At 38.0% G+C, this 20,349-nt stretch overlaps 1 protein-coding gene across 2 annotated transcripts in view; it reads left to right on the top strand.

Annotated features, from left to right (window-relative positions):
• The window catches only part of LOC132815358 (eukaryotic translation initiation factor 3 subunit E), a 154,423-nt gene that overhangs the window by 116,246 nt on the left and 17,828 nt on the right, over nt 1-20,349 (top strand). For both annotated transcript variants that reach the window (XM_060824229.1, XM_060824231.1), the window contains exon 10: nt 5,480-5,589. In XM_060824229.1, the coding sequence (XP_060680212.1) occupies nt 5,480-5,589 (110 nt within the window). The remainder of the gene's footprint in view (nt 1-5,479; nt 5,590-20,349) is intronic.

Here is a 20,349-nt window from a genome sequence, read left to right as displayed (position 1 = left end):
CTAACCTTAATAATGGATCCCAACAGGCTGAATGACCTAATTCTGCTCTGCTACCTTATATTCTATTAATCTGTGGAGGAGAGTTAGGAGCCAGAATGCAGCCAGAGTAAGAGTGGAAAGAAATGGAGAATTTATTGAGTTTGGGGGCATTTGGTGTCCAAACAATTCAGAGTGTACTTCTAACAATTGTTGTTGGAGGTGTCTAAGTATTTAACCATTTAGTACTTTTTAAAAGTGTTTGAAAATGTTTTATAAACAATTAATTAAAAATTGAAGATGGCTGTTATTGAACTGAAGGCTAACCTCAAGGGGCATGTCTTCAACTCAGAATGCTCAGATCCATGGCTTCATCAGCAGCATATCTTGCTGAAGAATCCATCGTTGCTAATCCTAACAATTAACCGTCCTGCAAGAAGAAGAGGAAGTCTCCACTACAATCTATGGACGAGTTAAATAACTTTTATTTTTGGCCAGCCAGTGATGAATGCTACATCTTTGCTGCTTAGATGAAATCCAGAATATTGACATGTAAAGCTGATCTCCTGAATCTCTTCATTCTGTTGTCCTATCTACACACTGTTCTCATTGCACACTTCATAATGTTAAATTACATCTGTCATCATGTGGCCTACATAACTTTGACTTTGTTCTTTCTCTGACCATTAATTATATCTTCCAGCTTAACATCTGCAAACTTGTACACAATCTTCATTTTTTTCCCCAAATTAATGTCGTTTAGACGGGCAGTGAAAAGGTGAGTATCAACAACACCTGATGTTCCCTGTCAATATTGTGATGTTTTACTGCATCTCGCTATTCCGCTGTTGGAGGCCTTGCAGCAGCTTACATTTTGCTCGTCCCACCTCTCTTTAGCATGTACCACAGAAGACTAAATTGAAACCCGCAAATTCGGGACACTTAAGGGACTTAATTGGATGTTGTTTTCTCATTACACTGCTCTATTTCTCAAAATAGGTGTTGTGTACACTAACAGTTATAGCAAGAGATGATTTGTAGCACCAGACCCTGTAGCGCCAATGCTCAACATGTAACCCCTGGTCAGTGTCACCAGTCACCAGCTCTTGTGCTTTGAGTGGGCTGGTTGAAGTCCTAGTTTTTCGGCTGTTGACCCACCTAATGCTAAGGGAACTTTTCAACTGCTTCTTGTTGGCTCATTGAAGCTAACTAAAATTAGAGATTATATTTAAGTGCTGTGCAAATACCTGTGACCAACTTGCAACCATTTGATGTCATTGGCTCTCCAGATTTTCTCCTTGCGACCACTTGAACACCAAGAGTCTTATGAAAACTACCATGGCATTCTATTCCAGGTTCTGCACCAAATGATGGACAATGCTGTAATTGAGAAATTCCTGAGCAGCCACCCTCTCTGTCATGCACCTATTAGCAAAGCAGAAGTATACAAATAGTGTATTAGAAGAAAGCTAATGTCTGTACCGAGCTTTGGTTCCTGTTTTCTGAATTCTAGGGAGGAATTGTCTTCAGTCCAGCATCAACTGGTGACTGCAGCATTGCTGTTGAAATCAGTAGGCATTCTTGCCACCTCATGTCATTTTTAATTCAGATTAATCTTAAGCAGTGCTGATCACCTTTATCATTTGCTGACAGAACCTGTCCTTGCTCATCAGTTAAGAAATGGAACAGCTGTAGTTTAAATCAGACTCCTGATAGAAATTAAACTGTCAGAGGAACTGACTCTGGCTGATTTCTTACAAGGAAAGAATTTCCCCATCATTTTGGGTAATTTTACTATATCAAATCATTTGCTAAAACCACAAACTGTCTAGTGGATCTGTTAAAAAATAAATGTTTGCTGTGTGCTGTGGCCTTTGGTGGTTTGGCTCCATTTAATTTGTTTTTGGAAACAATTGAAAAATAAGTGCTAGATTTGACCCTTACAAAAATATGTAAATAGTACTTTGTGTGAGATGTTCTTCATTTGGAAGCATTCTTGCCTCTGAGTCACAAGATTCTGGGTCCAAATGCCTTTCCAAGGGTAGAAAACAAAAGGCTGCCACACTACTGCAATGTGAAGTGAGGGCTGCACTGTTGCAAATGCTGTATTTTGGTTGAGATGTTAAACAAAAGTCCTACCTGTCCATTCTTTGAATGAAAGTTCCCATGTTATATTGCTGTTGAAGAGGAGAAGACTTGTCCATTTTGTCCTGATCAATATTATACATTGATAAACATCACTATAACAGATTATCTGGTTGGTATCACATAACTTACTGTTTGTGAGAACTTGCTGGACGTGAATTGGCTACCACGTTTGTGACTGCACTCTAGGAACATGTTATTGTCTGTAAGGTGTTTTAAAGACTTCAGGTGGCCTGAAAAGTGCTACATGTGCCCAAGTATTGTTTTTAAATTAGACTTTTATTCAATTATTCATTCAGTGCGTGGTGCATTGAGTCATTAGATATTCAGGCCTGCTTCCATTAAGTGACTTACTCCATTCTTTTGCATTCTCTTTGATTTCTTCTTTGTATGCAACTTTTTTTCATTTTTGTCTCTATTGTATAGATCAACATTCTACCGAGAGCTGTTGTATTGATTTGAAACTTTGTGACTTAGGCCTTGGTAAATTCTGAACACAAGTTATCATTATCTTAATTTGGTCCAGTCAATGTTAAGTCAATCAACTGCTCAAATCAGAGGTTGGAGAGGGCTCTGCTGCCATGTGGATGATGATAATTTATGATGGTTGCTAGTGTGGCTTTGGTGGGACCACAGCACTGAGCTTTATTTGAGGCCTCTATTGTTTGAGCAATACGCCGCAGAGTTAACCTTGTGTCAGATTCATAGATGTGTAATTGTGAGGTTCTGTTCAAAGGTAATCTAAGAAATAATTAATAAATGATCGTTATCACAACAGAGGAAGACACAATTTTTCCTACCAAGCAAATATAATTGCACTTTTATATTAAAACTCAAGAAATCATTTTGGTGATGTGCATCAGTACATAAATAGCTTTGGAGCACTATTTTGGAAAATAATAAATTAAGCTTTCCAGTAAGTTATAGTTCCTCTAGTATCAGGGTCAGTCTGCATCCTTGTGCCTGTATCCATAACAACAACAAAGATTGACTGTATTATTCAAAGCAAAATTGGAATGGATTTAAACATTGACACCAAGGCAGTCCCTCCACCTGAAACCAGAAACAGAAGATGCTAGAAGCACTGCATGATTGTGGGGAATCACTATTTCAGAAACATTCTCTTCAAAGATTCTTCCATTTTCAAAAATGACCTACACTCGAAAGGTTCATTCTTGTCTTTGGTGATGCAAAATGTTTCTAGCATTTTCAGCTTCTGTGGATAGTAATGTCATCTTGGCCACTAAAACTTATTTTTCTGATCACTTTCAGATTTGTACAGTATTATACATTCCTTATCCTAACTGAATAAATCTCTCACTCTCTTTGGGCTACATTAGAAATATGATTTGCTGCTATGCTGCTTGTCAGTAATTTGTTTCTCAGTTACCTGACTGAGATTGACCTGGGGCATATACTTGGTTCAATTATCAATCTTCCCTTTGATAGGCTTTTTCATCACTGAGTTGAAGGAATATTTGCCATGGTAGCAAGGCACTTGAATTTTGCAATGGCTGTCACGATTTTAGGGCCTTTCAAAATTAATAATGTATATTTCGGATGGCAATGAGGGGTACTAAAAAAGCTCTTCACACAGTGCCATGGCTTCCTTGTATCTGCACTGAAAGGTAGGGCTGGTTTCTTTTTAACACCTCATCTGAAAGATAGCAACTCTAACAATGTCACATATACTTAAAACCGCACTAACATTTCCACTTAAATGGACCCAATTCTGAGTTTTGGACCTGTAATTCACAACCTTGGACAAGAAAGCTACATCTGAGCCAAATTTGGCTGTGAAACGCAAGGGACACTGAGTGGTGTAAATTCCCTTATCTGGGAAGGATCTATGTTGAGAGAACTCTTTTTTTTTTCTAATCCAATTGGAAGTTCTGAGAATTGTCAACAAAGACCAAGATTTGAAGCTGAGAAAAGCTGCTCCATCTAGTCTAACCAGTGAAGCCTTGTCTGATTTTTTGTAACCAGAATGAGCAGATATGTAAGACCCTGAAGTTGGCTCCAGCAACTTTGGCTCATGATTTTCTCTCGCAAGCTGCTTTTGCTTACCATGAGATTTTAAATATTAATGATGCTATTGAGATTATGGGTAATATGACATTTTCATTTCTCTGATTTCTAATCTCATGGGCATTTTATAATGGAAAATGAACAAATATGTTTTGCTACCTTTTCAGAAGCATAGTTGATGCACGTTTGTGTATTGAGGAACCTGTGTTTATGATTATGAATAAGGGATTGCCAAACTGGAACATGTGCATTTGTTTTTCAAGCATTCCACTGTAACAAAGCCGAATGATTGGGAGTATTGTGGTCTGAAAAGGCGAGTGGCTCTTTTTATTTTAAGAGATTTCTAATATAAGACTGCTTTGTCATATGGTTTGATGTCACATTGATTTTTTTTACGGATTGGTTGAGAAGATGGCAAAGTCAAGGACTGTCTTAAGGTCTTAGACTTCAAAGTTACAACCTACTCTAGATTAACATACAGAAACATTTAGTATTAATCATTGGTACATCAGGTTATGACATATTTATGTCATTTAAGGACTCATCTCACTGTGTGTCCTCCTGTCTAGGAGGTTTGCTCTATTTCTTGGAGAGTCTCGCCATAGTGTCTTTGAGTGTTCCTTCTAGTGTAGAGATCTTCCAGAGTGTTCTAACTCTGCCCACCATTGTGGCATTTAGGCTCAATGATGTAAGGCACCAATGCATTATCGCAAGGTTGCATCAGGATCCTAAAACTCTTACACAATATTCCTCCTCCTTGTCACAAACATTGATTACTAGTTATAGATGCTGTCATAAGAGTTATCTATTTACTTCATCTTAAAACATTTACTGCACATTTTGTCCTTTCTCTCCTACCCCTCCAATATATGACTCGATGCATATATCTATGTTGATTGGTGGATAAGGCAAGTATGTGACTAGGTATAGAAACATTTGAGTAAAAGTTGGTGATAATTTCATTATACCATATTCAGTTGATTTGACTGAAGGAACTTTTAGATGTAATTGCAGGAGTGTATAATAATTGAAGTACTTACACAATTATGTTGCATTGTCAGTGGTGAATACCCCTTGCAAAAAAATAAAGTAGTCTTATTTTCCCACTTGTGATCCTGACACATGGCAGTGTCTAGAAAATATTTAATGTTCCATTCAGGAACATTGGGGAAAAAATGTTGTCCAGTAATCATCATTTACTTGTAAGATCATTGGAATGTATGTAACTTTAATATTGTAATAGTGAATGGTGGTGTATTGCTAGTTCAATGGTTTAGCATGGTATTGAATAATTTATACACTTCTATGATCACTTCTGTTCTCATTCCAGGTGCTTGTGAATGACTTTTTCTTGGTGGCCTGCCTCGAGGACTTTATCGAGAATGCTCGACTCTTCATCTTCGAGACATTTTGTCGCATTCATCAGTGCATTAGCATTAGGTATAGATATTTATAATGCTCTCAATTTGTGCTGCTACTGGAGCTTCATAACAAACAAAGTGTTGATAATGTCATTCCTGGTAGTTCCTCAAGAATCTATTCCTTGACAGGCAGAGCAGTGGTCATCAAACACTTCGTGTATAAATTTTGTGTCTAGGTGATTTTTATCTCCCAACATTTGTATGCATTCAGAATGTTACTTCTCTTTAATATCTATTTTCAACTTGAGGATCAAATGGAATGTTGGGAGTTTGAGAACACTCAAACTCATGGTTTGGATTTGACTTGAAGCCAGATGGTGGTGATTTGTTGTTTGATGCAACTGACCATGTTTGCTGTCTTTATATTGTTTGAAATGAGCATGCAGCTGAAAGGAATATGCTGTTTCAGTTGCTACTTGGCTCTGATTTCTCCTGAAGCTGGTTTGAGATGAGCTGGCTTGTGTATAAATTAGCCATACAACAAGTACACTGTTTTAAATTGAATGATTGATTGTGTTACTTGCATGGTATTTGGTGAAGTGGAATTTGGATATTTTTCTCTTCCTAGTATGAGGCAGGAGGTTACATTAAAACTTGAAATAATCAGCACAAGAGGGAAATCCAATCTTGAAGTCAATTGTGACTTCTGGTGGTGATGAGGACCACTTTGTAGAGAATCAAGTGGTAGAACATATGGTACACAGACTAATTTGGTTTAACATGTGTTTCTCCTCCTTTACACCATGCGTTGGAGGGCAGTGAAATAATTGTTCGAACAATGACTGAAATCCTGAAAACAATAATGTGTGAGCATTTTTGTCTTGGTTTTGAATCTTTTTATGATATTTGAAGCACTGCGCCATCACTCAGTATGTGAAATCCTTTTAAAAATGTTCAACAAATTTCCAGAATGTTAATGCTATGCAAAGATACCACTTAACACCCCTGCCCTTGCTTCCTATCAATTGGGTTTGTTTGATGGATACATTTGAAAGAAGTGAGCCGAATATTTGAGTCATCTGTATGCTTTGGTTTTCTTGGAGCTGTTTACGAAGTGTGATCTTGATGTCTTTGTGAGCTATTAATAATAATTGGTATAGGTCAGTTTACTGGTCTGGTCTACTATTGGAAGCAGATTGCCTTGATTTAATAGTGTTCACCACCACCGGATGCATAGATCATTTGAACTTGTCTTCAAGTAGCAACTGTTAAACCCATGCTAATTATGCACTTGGAGTCACAATTATTTGTTAGCTGATGAAACAAATAAAATGGATTCTGTCTCATTTGTTAGCCTTCATTTCAGGGAGGAAAATCATTAGGTTCTTCAAAGTGTTAGGCAGAATGTGTAGAAGTAGAAAACGTCAAACTTTATAAAAGTGTCAATACCTTGTTTGGAGCGAAATGGGCGACAGTGACTAATGGAACAAAATCATCATGTTACTTACTGCACAGTTTGGGGCAGGTGATTGGCAGTTTATAAAGAGAAAGCATTTCAACTAGTATCTGAAAGAATTTGTTGTCTGCACGGCCTACGCTGTAGCCTTTACGAACTGTGAGGAGACTAATCTGTGCAACTGGATCCTTTTAATTTTAATTGTACAATCCAGGCCCCTTTTCAGTGCCAAGATGCCTGTTTGCTGGTCATAAGAACTATTCTATCACCCTAGAGCTTGGAGTTTCTAAACTATAAAATGTTTTCATTTTGGAATTGGATCAGTGTTTGGACCCAACTTTCACAATATATGTCAACCAATTGTATGAGAATATCAAGTGTAATATTTCCAATGACAACTAATTTTGAGGAAATGAGTGTGGTGAGCAGGATGTAAGGCGGCGTCAGGTTGATTTTAGACAAGTTGATTGAGTCGGCTGATGCATGGTAGAATGTAGTACAAGCTGGGTAAATGTGAAAATTTCCATTTCTGGAGGAAAAACAGTGACAGTGTTATTTAAATAGTGAAAGATTGGTAAGTATTGATGTACAGTGTCCTTGTCCACTGTGCATGGTAAGTGTGCAAATGCAGCAAGCAGTTAGAAAAGCAAATGAATTTCAGTACAAAAGGGTATGAGTCCAGGATTAAAGGAGTCTTGGTGCAACTGTACATGGCCTTGATGAGACCACACCTCACATGTGGCATGTAGTCTTGGTCACCATACCTAAGTAAAAAAGAAAAGTCAAGATTAAAGTAGTGCTGGCAAAAGCCCATTAGGTCAGGCAGCATCTGAGGAGCAGAAAAATTGACGTTTCGGGCAAAAGCTCTTCATAAGGAATGTCCAAATCGTCAATTTTCGTGTTCCTCAGATGCAGCCTGACCTGCTGTGCTTTTCCAGCACGACTGTAAGCTTGACTCTAATCTCCAGCATCTGCAGTACCTACTTTCACCTCAGAAAAACATATACTTTCCATAAAAGGAATGCAGCAAACGTTTACCAGACTTCATTCCTTGGATGGCAGATTTGTCCTGTGAGGAGAGAATTGGTCTGTATTTCTTGCCGTTGAGAAGAACAACAGGAAATTTCACTGAAACGTACAAAATCCTGGCAGCGCTGGACAAGATGCTGGGCTGATATTTACCCTGGCCAAAGGGTACCATAACATGGGATCACTCCTCATGATATGTGGTAGATCATTTTGGACTGAGGCGAGGGTGGTGACCTGTAGAATTCTGTACTGCAGAAGGTTGTTGAAGCAAAAATCGCTGAATATATTTAAGTTTTTTAAAAAAAATTCTAGAGGCGAAAGATGGTAAGGGATTTGGCGGGGCACTGGGATTTTGGCATTGAGATAGAATATCGTCCATGAACATGTTGAAATTTGGAGTGGGCTCAATAGACCAAATGGCCTCTTCTCCTATTTTCTACGTTTCTAAGGGTAAAAATGTGATTGACTGTTCTTGGACACATTTAGAAGAGACTTTTATTTTAAATTCCATGTTTTACATAAAACGTTTTCTCAACTGTGGCTAGCTGTGTAGATCTTGAGCATTTTTTCTTTGCAAAGTTTGGAATTCATGAGTTCTTGATGCATTTTGTGATGGTGGATTTCCCGTCACATTGCTGGTGTCCATTGAAAGGAACTTTGGCAGGAGTCTTGCAACATGTAATACCAAAGAAATTATCCGAAGTTGCTTTCTTTAAGTTGGCAACTTTTTAATGTTAAATGTCAATGGCTGACCAACCAATAAAAATCTAAGGCTTTATTTTCACATCCTGTTTCACTTTATTCCATTCTGAATTTTGTTTGGTTCCTAGCAAATAATTGTTCCTTGATCCAGTGAAAATAACTAAATAATGGCTGAATAAATTTCTCATGCTATTTAACTTAACATTTCATAAGATGCTAAGAAAGATATAAAACTTGAGAAAATAGAAAACTACTGTGCATCTTACCATTGCCAATGCTGTCACATTTCTTGATGTTGTAAATGGCTATAAATAGCAATTTCTTTGAGCAGTCAAGCAGAAGTGGATGACCTCTTTTTGAACTGGAAGAAATGGCCTTTTACAAGACGTGCTTTGTGCTATTCTTAAAAAAAAGCACAAGGATGCTATTAGTCACTTCTTTTCCCCTAGAGTTAAGTGAAAGAATACATAACTTGAAGTCTTAGTCTTTCTAATATTAACGCACCTTTCGACAGCACGACTGCATGCGGTAAGCTAGGTGTTGGAAGAAATCGATTCCACTGGCATATTGGACAGTGTATGTCATTCAGCACCTCAACAATTTTGACAGCTGGGATTTTTATAATCTTACCATGATGGTAGATGACTAGTGCTGAAGTGTAAACTGCAATTCTAGGTTGAGGCAGGAGGTTACACTAAAACTTGAAATAATCAACACAACAGGGAAATTGTATATAGCGAACACAAGCAACAGAGCTCTGAGCAGTTTAGGCAAGGTCGAGCATGAGAAGTTGCCCAAGTGGACGATGCAATGCAACCCCACCCTTTAAACCAGTCACTTCAATTCAGACATGTAACACCAACTTTTTTTTTGTTGCTTTTCGCTGTAGATTATAAAGCTGCTTTTTACGGCATGTTAAAGATGAAGGCTATATTACAGGAAGTTTGTGTATCTCAGTAAATGGTAGCAATAACACAACCAAGCAATTCAGCGAGTTATCCAACCAATTCTTCAAAAATTGATTAGTTACCCATTGGTACTTGTTTGTTCTGTGTCACATCACTTGCTAAGCTTTCGTGGAGTTCTGTCTCTTGTTGTTACTGTCTCTGCAGTTCTTTTGTAGGCAATCATAATGACAGAACAAAGTTGTAGAATGTAAGTAACACTGAAATGGAACCAGCATTTGAATCATTAATCAAAAACTAACTACTATGATGTTACCTGACAGACATTTAACATTTTTACATGCTTCCCAGAGACCTGGGTTCGATTCCTACCTTGAGTGACTGTGCAAACTCCACACAGTCATTCTCCCTGTGTCTGCGTGGGTTTCCTCTGGGTGCTCCTCCCACAATCCAGAGATGTGCAGGTCAGGTGAATTGGCCATGCTAAGTTGCCCATTGTGTTAGGTGCATTAGTGAGGGGTAAATCGGGTAGGGAAATGGGTCTGGGTGGGTTACTCTTCAGAGGTTGGGTATGGACTTGTTGGGCCGAAGGGCCTATTTCCATAATGTAGGGCGTCTAATCTAATCTAATCTATTCTATTCCTGTGCTTCATACTTGTCAATGGCATTGGTAGTTATTGGCAAACCAGTTTTTTAAAATTCATGAATCTTAATGAATGAACTCCACTACAAAATGATATCTCTCAATGTTATCAAGTAGCCAGAAGTTTAATTGACATTGTGACAGTTTATGCAACAAGACTTTTTTGAAGAAACCAAACAGTGGCAGATCAGGGGAGACCAAGAAGTGTTTTCCAGGTTGGCAGGAGGGAGTGGTGGTGGTGGTGGTGGTGGTGGTGAGGGATGAAAAGAATAGGGTGAGTATAACATGAAAAGGATGGAAATTTAACCAAGTACTGTTGTAATGACGATACTAATTTCAGTACAGATGTTTTACAAGTCCCTGCTAATTTCATGAACATTGGCTTGGTTTTTCAATCATTTCACAAGAAGCTCTGAAATAGTTTGCCTTTTGCCAGGATGTTGAATGTGTTAATTTCAACTGCATAAGTAATTAGTTCCTCCTTTCTCCATCTGATGACTCAAAATCTCCCATTGATACGCTAACAAGTTAACAGAAATTCACTGGCAATCCAGAACATAAAATACGAAAACTACTACAACTTCCCCTGCATGCGCTCTCCTCTATTGTCCAGTCTCCTATAGAAATACCTCTATGCACTCTTACAAAGACATTCTAAAAAATAATGCTTTTCATTGTCCATCTACAATATTTCTAAACTAGTATCAATGTAACACTGATACCATTGTTATACCTTGGGCATGAAATGTTTCGAGACATTTTCAAATATCAACAAGCGTAGAATGGTTAGTGGAGAATAATTCAAATCTGAATTCAATTAAGTTTTAATTCGCCATACTGATGAAATTTCATAGTGTCAAAGATCAAGATTAACAACATATTCGAAGGCCTCCTTTTTAAAGCAAAGCATTAAGGAAACATGCTATTACCATATGTCACAGAGGCTTGTGTTTTGTAATCTGCTTGGCATTTTACTTTTACATTCTGCATTATCAACAAATTGCTGTCAACTTGTTACCTTTATCAGTGGGAGATTTTCAGTAGTCAGATGCATGTGTTTGCAGAAGGCCTCTCCTGGTTCATGTTAATTTAACATAAAATAAATCAAATAATTCTGTCTTTAATGAGACTGTGTGAGCATGGTTTGGACATCTGTTGTTCATTCTTCAAGAGTTAAACCTGGTCTTAAACAGAAACGCTCAATGTTTGAAGCACTAACAGGTTTCTCAGACTTTAGGATTGATAGCATCCTGTTAAGCAAACTATAACAAAATCAAGCAAAGTTCTCTGGTTCTGTAATTAATGTACAAAGAAAACATTTTAATTATTTTATCTTTAATTACTTTTCAATGTATTGTGGCAGCTACTTTCAGCAATTTACACATGTTTTCATATTTACAAGCAGTTTATTTCACATATATTGTTTTTTTTTGTTTTGGACCTTTCATGCTGCTTGTTCTGAGAAATTTTCTGCTAGAACTCTTTATTTACAGCTTTATCCATACACAAGTTAACTTCACATAGGATCGGAGCTTCTGCTTTATTCTGGATCTTAGTCCTTAATCATGTGACTGACAATTATTGCATTTTCATCATGTATGCTTCTGATAACTCCATCAGTGTGCCGCTCCTCTCGCTCATGCTGTTGCTCTCACATTCTTTCCCTTCCTCCCGACTCTGTGCCTTTGTCCCCACTGTATTGGTATTCCAGACATCACCTCTCTTCTGCCTGACCTGCTGCGCTTTTCCAGCAACACATTTTCAGCTATCACCTCTCTTCTCTCCCTCCTTCCCCACCCCAAAAAAAAAATCAAGCTTCAGAAGGTTAGCCTTTTGTGATGCTTTGGCTACTCTTGCTAACCTTGTTCCAAATTCTTGTTAAAATCAAGGATGTTCTGCATGCCTTTTTCTGTATGATGATTGTACTTCTCTGGGGGGTTTGGTGGGGGTGGGGTGGGGAGGTGGTGGTGTACAGCTTGCTTTTTTCTCTTGGAATGATTTCAAATTTCTATTGCTTTTTTGTTTAATGCTATCAGTGTATTATGATTACTCCTATAATCCCATGATCTGTTTCAGCTATGTAAAATTTCTTTTTGTGTGGTGTTCTTGCTATAATTGTTTCACCTTTCTGTTGGTTTGATTAATATTCTGTCCTCTGGCTGCAGCGTAGGTAAATCTTGAGCCCTAAGTTTTAAGTCTTGTGGACTTTTTACAATGTTTCCCTCTATTGTAGACATTCTCATTTAATGCTAGATTTTTTTGTATGCATTTTGGTTTGAAGGACATGCACAGACAATAAAATGAAGGGCAAAATTCTAAAAGGAGTGTGACAGCAAAGGGACCTGTGTATATATGCACAATTTATTGAAGGTAGCAGGAAAGGAAGAGGACCAATTAATAAATGTGCAGCGTCCTGATCTTTATTAATAAGAATGTAAAAGGGTCTATTTCCATGCTGTACATCTCTATGACTCTGACTCTGCAAGAGCAAAGAGCTTATTTTGAACTTGTACAAGGCACTTGTTAGACCTCCGCTGAATTACAGTCAGCTCAACATCGAGGGCCGAAGAGCCTGTACAGCACTGTAATGTTCTATGTTATGGACTATTGGTGCTACATTGTAGGAAGGATGAGAATTAATTTGAGAGAGTACAGTAGAGGCTTTTAAGAATACTTCCAGGAGTGAAAAATTTCAATTATGAGGATAAATTAGAGGGTTTGGGACTGTTCTCCTTGGATAGAAGATCTAATGCAACTTCTCAAAATCATGAGGGAGCTGGGAAGAGTTGTTCCTGCTTGTAAAGGATCAGGAATCAGAAGAGACAGATTTGAAGTGATTTGCAAAAGAAGCAAATGTGTTGTGTGAAAACGTTGAGGCATTCAAAAGGGCATTACATGATTAGTTGAATAGAAACACTGAAAGAGTATGGGGAAGAAGGCACCAAGTCATGATATTCATATGCAGAGCTGGTGCAAACACAATGTGCTGTATGGCCTCCTGTACCATAATCTTTGTGATCATCATATGAAACAGATATAGAAACTATGTTCTCAGTCTCCACCCCATCAGTAACTCTGACTATGATGGTCCATTCTGCAGTGATGAGAATGAATTACTTAATAGCATGGTACTTACATTGTTGTTTATCTTCACTAATGCTTTTATTGTTCACACTCCTCTCAAATATGCTTGAGGACAGTGAGATGAGCTGATAATATGAATGAAATCATACTCTTATGCAGATCTTTTAAGCTCATTTGAAAACAGTAGACTGTTGTCTGATACTTCATTGTCCAAAGTTCCAAGTGTTGAGTAGATTGTCCAGAGTGATTTTTATTACTGTCTCTGCTGTGATAATATATGGATGATTGACTTTAATCCATTTTTGAGATAGCCAATTACAATACTAAAGATTTTTCCTCTGAATTCAAATAAATCTATTTTCAGGTTATCCCATGGTCTTGTTGGAAAAAATAAAGTTGGTAGTGGCTCCTTTTTGTTTCTTGCTATTTACAGAATAAAGAATATAGATAGTTGTTATTTACTTTATAGAGTGAGTGTTTCCTGGCCACTCGACTGACACATGCCTTTACATGACAATTTGTAAAAACTAAATGTGTTTGACTTCTTTTGGAGAATCGTTAGTTTAATAAATATCAAGAGTTTTGCAACTATCATTGAAGATTACTAAGTCATGTATGAGAGTAAGATGTGTGCAATGTTCAAAGTACTGATGCAGTATTGATTGTAAGGTTCAGCTATATTGTGGGACAACTTGAGTAAAGGAACAAGGAAGTCATGCTTCAGTTGTATCAGACTGCACCTCAGATATTTTGTGCAGATCCTGATACCCTTGTCTAAGGATATCTCTGCCACAGTGGGAGTGCGGCAGGGGTTCACCAGACTGATTTGTGGGATAATGGGACTATCCTGTGAGGAGAGATTGCGGACTTCAGGCTTATATTCTCTGAACTTCAGAAGAATTAGACAATCTCATAGAAACTAAGGCAATTCTTAAAAGGATAGACAACTCTGGCTGTGGGTTCTGGAATCAGGGGACACCATTTCAGAATAAAAGGCAAACTATTTAGGACTGAGATGAAGACAAACTTTTTCACTTAGAGAGTGATAAGATTATTAGATATCTAACTCATAATTACATCAAGGGGTAAGGAAATCGCCCAGGAATATACTGTTAACCATGGCTGCTCTCAAAAGGCTGAGTGGCTGACTGCACATTCCTGTGTATTCTTAAGAGCAGCTGATATTGTTTGGTACTTTCTCTGTATCTAGTTTGAATTTTGTGGGCTATCCATGTATATCTATTTTAACGTTATAGTATTTGTTCTCTTTACCATTAATTTCTCCGAAAGTGTTTATTTTCTGACTTTCTGGTTTATCAACTTCCATGAATATAACATTTTTTATTTGGAAATCATAGGGAGAAATTCTCTGTCTGAATGTTAAAACAAACGGCTGCTTTAAAATTATGTATTTTTCCATTGTTATGGCGCTGTGCCGCTCAGCTGGGCCTTCTTCCCATTTGTGCTGTTTGTGTCTGTCATGCCAGAGATGTGTGGCAATTGGTATGTTTTATCGATTTTTAATGAGCTGAGGTTTCTGTGTAATTTCCTCTTCTGGCCTACAGTCTGAGTCAGCTTGCCCAACCCCTGGTTCTGTTTTCCTAACAATTTGCATGCTTTATCCAACACTAATTCCTCCTTGGCTTATGAAATCCTGACAAGGTCACAAAATTCAATTATGAAACGATTCTCCCTTCAATACAATACTCTGCCAACCTGTTAAGATAGTTATTGAATAAATGTGTGTTTTCTCCTGACCTTTGTTGTCCTCCAAACCTCACTCATTCAATAATTAATAAGTTCAGCCAGCACTGAAATTTGCATAGTGCCCTGTTTCACTAATTGGTTGTCAGTGCTGCATCACCAAATGTAGGGATTCAATTCTAGGCAGTAGTAAAAATGAGAGCATTCTACTGGAAAAATTTGTTTCCTTTTATTCCTTTCACCCTTGGCTCCCAGATTGGATTGCTCATTGAATTCCCGGCACCATTTCAGAGCATTTGGTTTTTTACCTGACCATCTTCATAAGCAGACACTAAAACCAGCTGGGTGCACAGAAGCTGCCAATGGTAATTGCATGCCAAATTGTTTTCAACTGACTTTCTGGAGTTTAAAACTAGTCGTTCATTATCATCTTCCTGCTCCAAATGGTTCCATACCCATTTTATACAATGTAGGGTGCCCTATAGTCTTATATTTCAGCGCTGAAATTTGAGCAATTGAAAGATTGTTCAGAAATTCAATGTCATGGTTACGGCAGGAGTAATTTGTCTTGCAGTTAGCTGGAGGAAGGGCGCAGCAGTATATCCAAATGTAATTTAGTTAAATACTTAAAGTGAGAAAGTAATTGTCTTATGTTACTTTTAAGGATTGTGGAGAGTTTCCAAGGTACTCAACTACTGCCCAGTCCATAACACAGGTTTGAGAGCTGTATGTTAATAGACAAACGTGCTCCATTGCAAACTAAATTGATATTTTTGTGGTAGGCATTACAATCTGATTAATTGCCTTTTTCAACTTCGGAGACATGAGCGATTAAGATGAAGATATCCCTTTTGTATCCAGTACACTCCATACATATCAGAGGATTTGGGGGCTGGGTGTGGATTATAGGTGCAATGCACAAACATTTTTATGAAAAAAAATGATGTGGTAGCATGAAATGAGGCTACATATTGCTGTATATTTCTGTCGTTCATTGTTAGTTTTATTTTGCTGGTTGAGGGGCTCAGTATATTTTTTTGAAATCCATAGGTAACTTTTGATCAATAAATTTGACTCAGTGCCTGTGTTTATTTCCTCTATTCCTACCTTGAGACTCTTCCAAATCCTCAGATAGACCATTCATTCTAATAAGATCAAATATAATCTCCCAATTGTACCAGTTGACCAAAGCACTCACGCATTGCTGGTATCTGAATTTGCCAAAGTGGTCTTGGCTGATGAAAGATTTGCTATTACTGATCTCTAATTGCTCTTCAATTGATTTGTTGTCATTTCAAAGGGCATTTAACAGCCAACCCACATTGCTGAGGACCTGGAGTCATATTGTAGGCCAAACAAAGTAAATATGACACTTCCATCTTTAATAGACATTGGTGAACCAGATGGGTTTTTTTTACACCTATTAAGTCTCCATTGCTGAAACTTTATTCCAGATAGTTTATTCATTTGTGGGAAATGGGCATTGCTGACTGGTCCTAGTTGCCCTTGAGAAGACGATTGTGAGCTGCTGTCCTGAACCGCTGCAGTCCATGTGCTGTAGGTAGGCCCACAATTCCCTTATGAAGGGAATTCCAGGATTTTGACCCAGCAACAGTGAAGGAATTGAGTTACCGTTATGTCACCATTTCCCCCAGCTAATTAGTGCATGTCCCTAGTAAGTTTAGAACCTTTTCAGATTATCGTGTCAGACAGAAAAATCTTTTATCAAATGCCCACTATTTGATGTTTTTAGTAACTTTTACCTCCAGTTTTTCCACAATATAGTCGTGGTATACCTCCCCATAAATTGGATGCTTATATTGGCCTATACATTTAATTAGCTGACTGTAGAACATGTGTAACAGTCCGATATGTTAAATTATGCAACTAATGACTTGAGGTTTTATTGTAAATCTATAATATAGCACAAACACCAGTTCCTACCTTTTCCATCAGGGCTCTTGTCCAAAATGCCAGTCCTACATTGAAGAAGGGGGCCAGCTTTTCTATCTTTGTAGCAACACACCACCAAATCAACCAATTACTGCCACTGATTCTTAAATTTTTTAATTAACCCATTCAGGTATGTATGACACAGCTCTGGTATTGTCCTTGCCTTTGGTCCAGGAAGCCCAGGTTCAAACTTACTTGGTCCAATGTGAGAGCTCCTTTAGAATCCAGGTAATATTTTTAAATAACCTATCCAGACACATTATGATGCAACACTGGAGGTATTCTGACCCAAAGCTAGGGACATTAGCACTCAATCACAATAGCCACAGAACTCAACTCTTCAGATATTCTCTATATCAACCTGTTCAGAGAGATTTTGTTACATACCTGGGACATGAATCCCTAAAAACTAAGTATCTTTTTTTTTAGTTCAGATTTCTCATGCAGTATTTTGCTTTGTAGATATTTTTTAATTAACCTGTCAGGCTTGTAATTCCACATCTCTGGAGCAAGCAGGTCTTGAAGTTGGGCCTCCTGGCTCAACAGCCCCCGAATACAACTCTGAATAAAAATAGTCTTTTTTTTAAAAAGTCTGTTCAGGCATTTAATAACACACCTCTGCAGCAGGGGTGGGACTTGAACCCAGGCCTCCTGACTTACAGTTAGGAATACTACCACTAATCCACAAGTGCTCTGAACTAAAAAAGGAATTTAGTTTTTAAGGATTCATGTCCTAGGTGTGTAACAAAATGTCTCTGAACAGATTCTTAAGAACAAAGCCCAAAGAGCTTCACTCCTCGGTCAGCTCTGAAGCTGTTCTGTTTAATTTTTTTTAAAAGGACCTGAGTTTAAAACACTGACAGAGTACTGAGAAAGAGAAAGGGACAATTTTATTGTATTTGTTAAAGTTTACTGCTGTTTGCAAAGACATGGCAATAAATTAGGATTCAATCTAGAGTGAAATTGTTCACTTGATAAAGTACCCAAGAATTGATGTGTCACTTTTTATGTTCTAGATGAATGTGTTTGAGGTTTCAACACGACTGCATTAGGAGTGTGTTTTGCCAAAGCGTAAGACGTTTCGAGAGCATGTGGTGTACATGAGCAATGTCAACTCATTAGAATATGTAAACTTAAGCTTGTAGGCATTTATCAGTTATCTAATGTTATAATTCAATGTTTAATATGTTAGATGCTAACTATCTGTGACCAATTGAAACCTAGGTGTATCAATTGCATTTATGCTTGGCAAATAATATAGGGCCTTGCCGAGGTCACACCTTGAGTGGTGTGTGCGGTTTTGGCCTTCCTAGTCTAAGGAACGTCATTCTAGCTAGTGAAGGGTTCAGTGAAGGTTCACCAGACCATTGCCGGAGGTGGCAGGACTGACATATGAAGAAAGAGCGGATTGCCTAGGTTTGTAATCATTGGAATTTAGAAAAAATTTCTTAGAAGCATATAAAACCCTGATGGGACTGGACAAGCTAGATGTGGGAACAATGTTCCTGAAGTTGGGAAGACCAAAACTAGGGGTCACAATTGAACAATAAGGGGTGAGTCATTCAGGGCTAAGATGAGGAAGAATTTCTTCACTTAGACTTGTGAACTTCTACCACAGAAAGCTGTTGGAGCCACTTCATTACATATATTCAGGAAGAAGCTGGACGTGGGCCTTGCAACTAAGGGGATCAAGGGATATGGATAGAAAGCAGTTTTCTATAGTCTATTGAAGAAATCGCCTGAACATTTATCCCATGATGATCCTGACATGGATTGGTATTTCTGTGTTTGTGAGATTTATGATTGATTTGTTTGGTGCTTGGGTTTTGTAGCACTTACTTTGGAGCATGAGCCCAAAAACAAGGGCTTGGCTGACAATAAATCCTTCACCTGAAGCATTTAAAAGATTTGTATCAGAGTTTCATGCAACATTTTAAGACAGAAACAATTGATAAAAGAAGCTTGCATTTATGTCGTGCCTTTTCCATCTTCAGGATGCTAAAACATTCATCATGGTCATTGTATTGTTATTGTAATATAGGTCAACTGTATAGTGGCCTCTAGAAAGATTAGAAGAGGAATGATGAGAACGACTCCTGACTTGAACACAAATATTCAGGCTTGAGGAGCTACTATTTACTTTTGAGCTGTTTGGACTTGATTAGAGATAATCTGATAGAGATCAATGATAAAAACGGCAGAATTAGAGGCCTGTTGATTGGTTAGTTTTAAGTTTGTTTTTGGGGGCTTGGAAATGAAGTGACCCAAATTCTATAGAAGTGAAAGTAGATTGGATATTTGGGAGTACTTTACCCAGAGAGTAGGGAAGCTCTGCAGTACGTTACTAGTTGGCATAGTGGGTGCTGACGCTCTGCCTTCAAGGAGGAGCTATGTTGCTGATTGGAGCAACAATTACACTGTATACCAGCTTAGTGGCAGTTTTTGTACCTATTGCCAAAGTGATTTGCTGTTGAGAAGCTTTCCAGAGGTTTTTAATCCCTCACTATCTCTTTCCCCCTTAATAGTTGTGAGTTGCCTCTCCCTGGATGATTAGCTGGGTGAGGTGGATAGGCAGTGTTTCATCCTGATGTTCTGACGTGATAAGTGTGGACTTGAACATGTTGGACTAGCTTGTCTGTCATTTATGAGTCTATATTCCAGCATATGGAAGTAAATGATCAGATCGTTTGTCAGTGGTTTTGGAAGACAGATGTGTGTTGGATTGAATGCTGGAATACTCTAAGCTTTCTGTATGTGCACATGTTTGGCCGGGCTTATTGTAAGTTTCTAACTCTTTTTCCATGAAATCTCATATTATTTTCTGTCATTCAACTTTACTTACACGGTTGTGCTTGCACACTTCATATAAACTCATGCTGAAGAATCTAGATGTGTTTCTTAAAAGCGTGATAACCCTTCCTAATTGGGCTTGCTAGTTTCAGTTTAGTGTATGCATTAGAAAGTTGCTTGACTTCAGAAGAAATTTAATTACAGGAAGTAGTGGGAAACTGCGAGGTTCTCAGTCTTTGGCTTTAGTGCATGTGATTTACTGGCAGGTAAACACAGTTGGCTGCTGCAGTAGAATGCCAAGAGTTCCTGGAGACTTGCAGTTGATGATAGGCTGGGATTTATTGGTCCCTGAAACTAGCCACACAGCAGCGGCATGTGCAATAAGTTTATTGAAAAACCACAGGAAACACCATCTGCATTTATGATGCTTACTCAAAGGAATGCATCTCAGATTTTTCTAAAGAAATAAAAGTGGCACATCTCACATTTTAGGCAGAAAATGTAATAGAGACTGGCCTTTGAGTCTGGACTTTAATAGGAACAGTCAGCACACTGACCACTGCAATCACATTT

This window comes from Hemiscyllium ocellatum, chromosome 4, assembly GCF_020745735.1.
Source record: "Hemiscyllium ocellatum isolate sHemOce1 chromosome 4, sHemOce1.pat.X.cur, whole genome shotgun sequence".
NCBI classification, from domain to species: domain Eukaryota; kingdom Metazoa; phylum Chordata; class Chondrichthyes; order Orectolobiformes; family Hemiscylliidae; genus Hemiscyllium; species Hemiscyllium ocellatum.
This window is presented reverse-complemented; position numbering and strand designations above follow the sequence as displayed.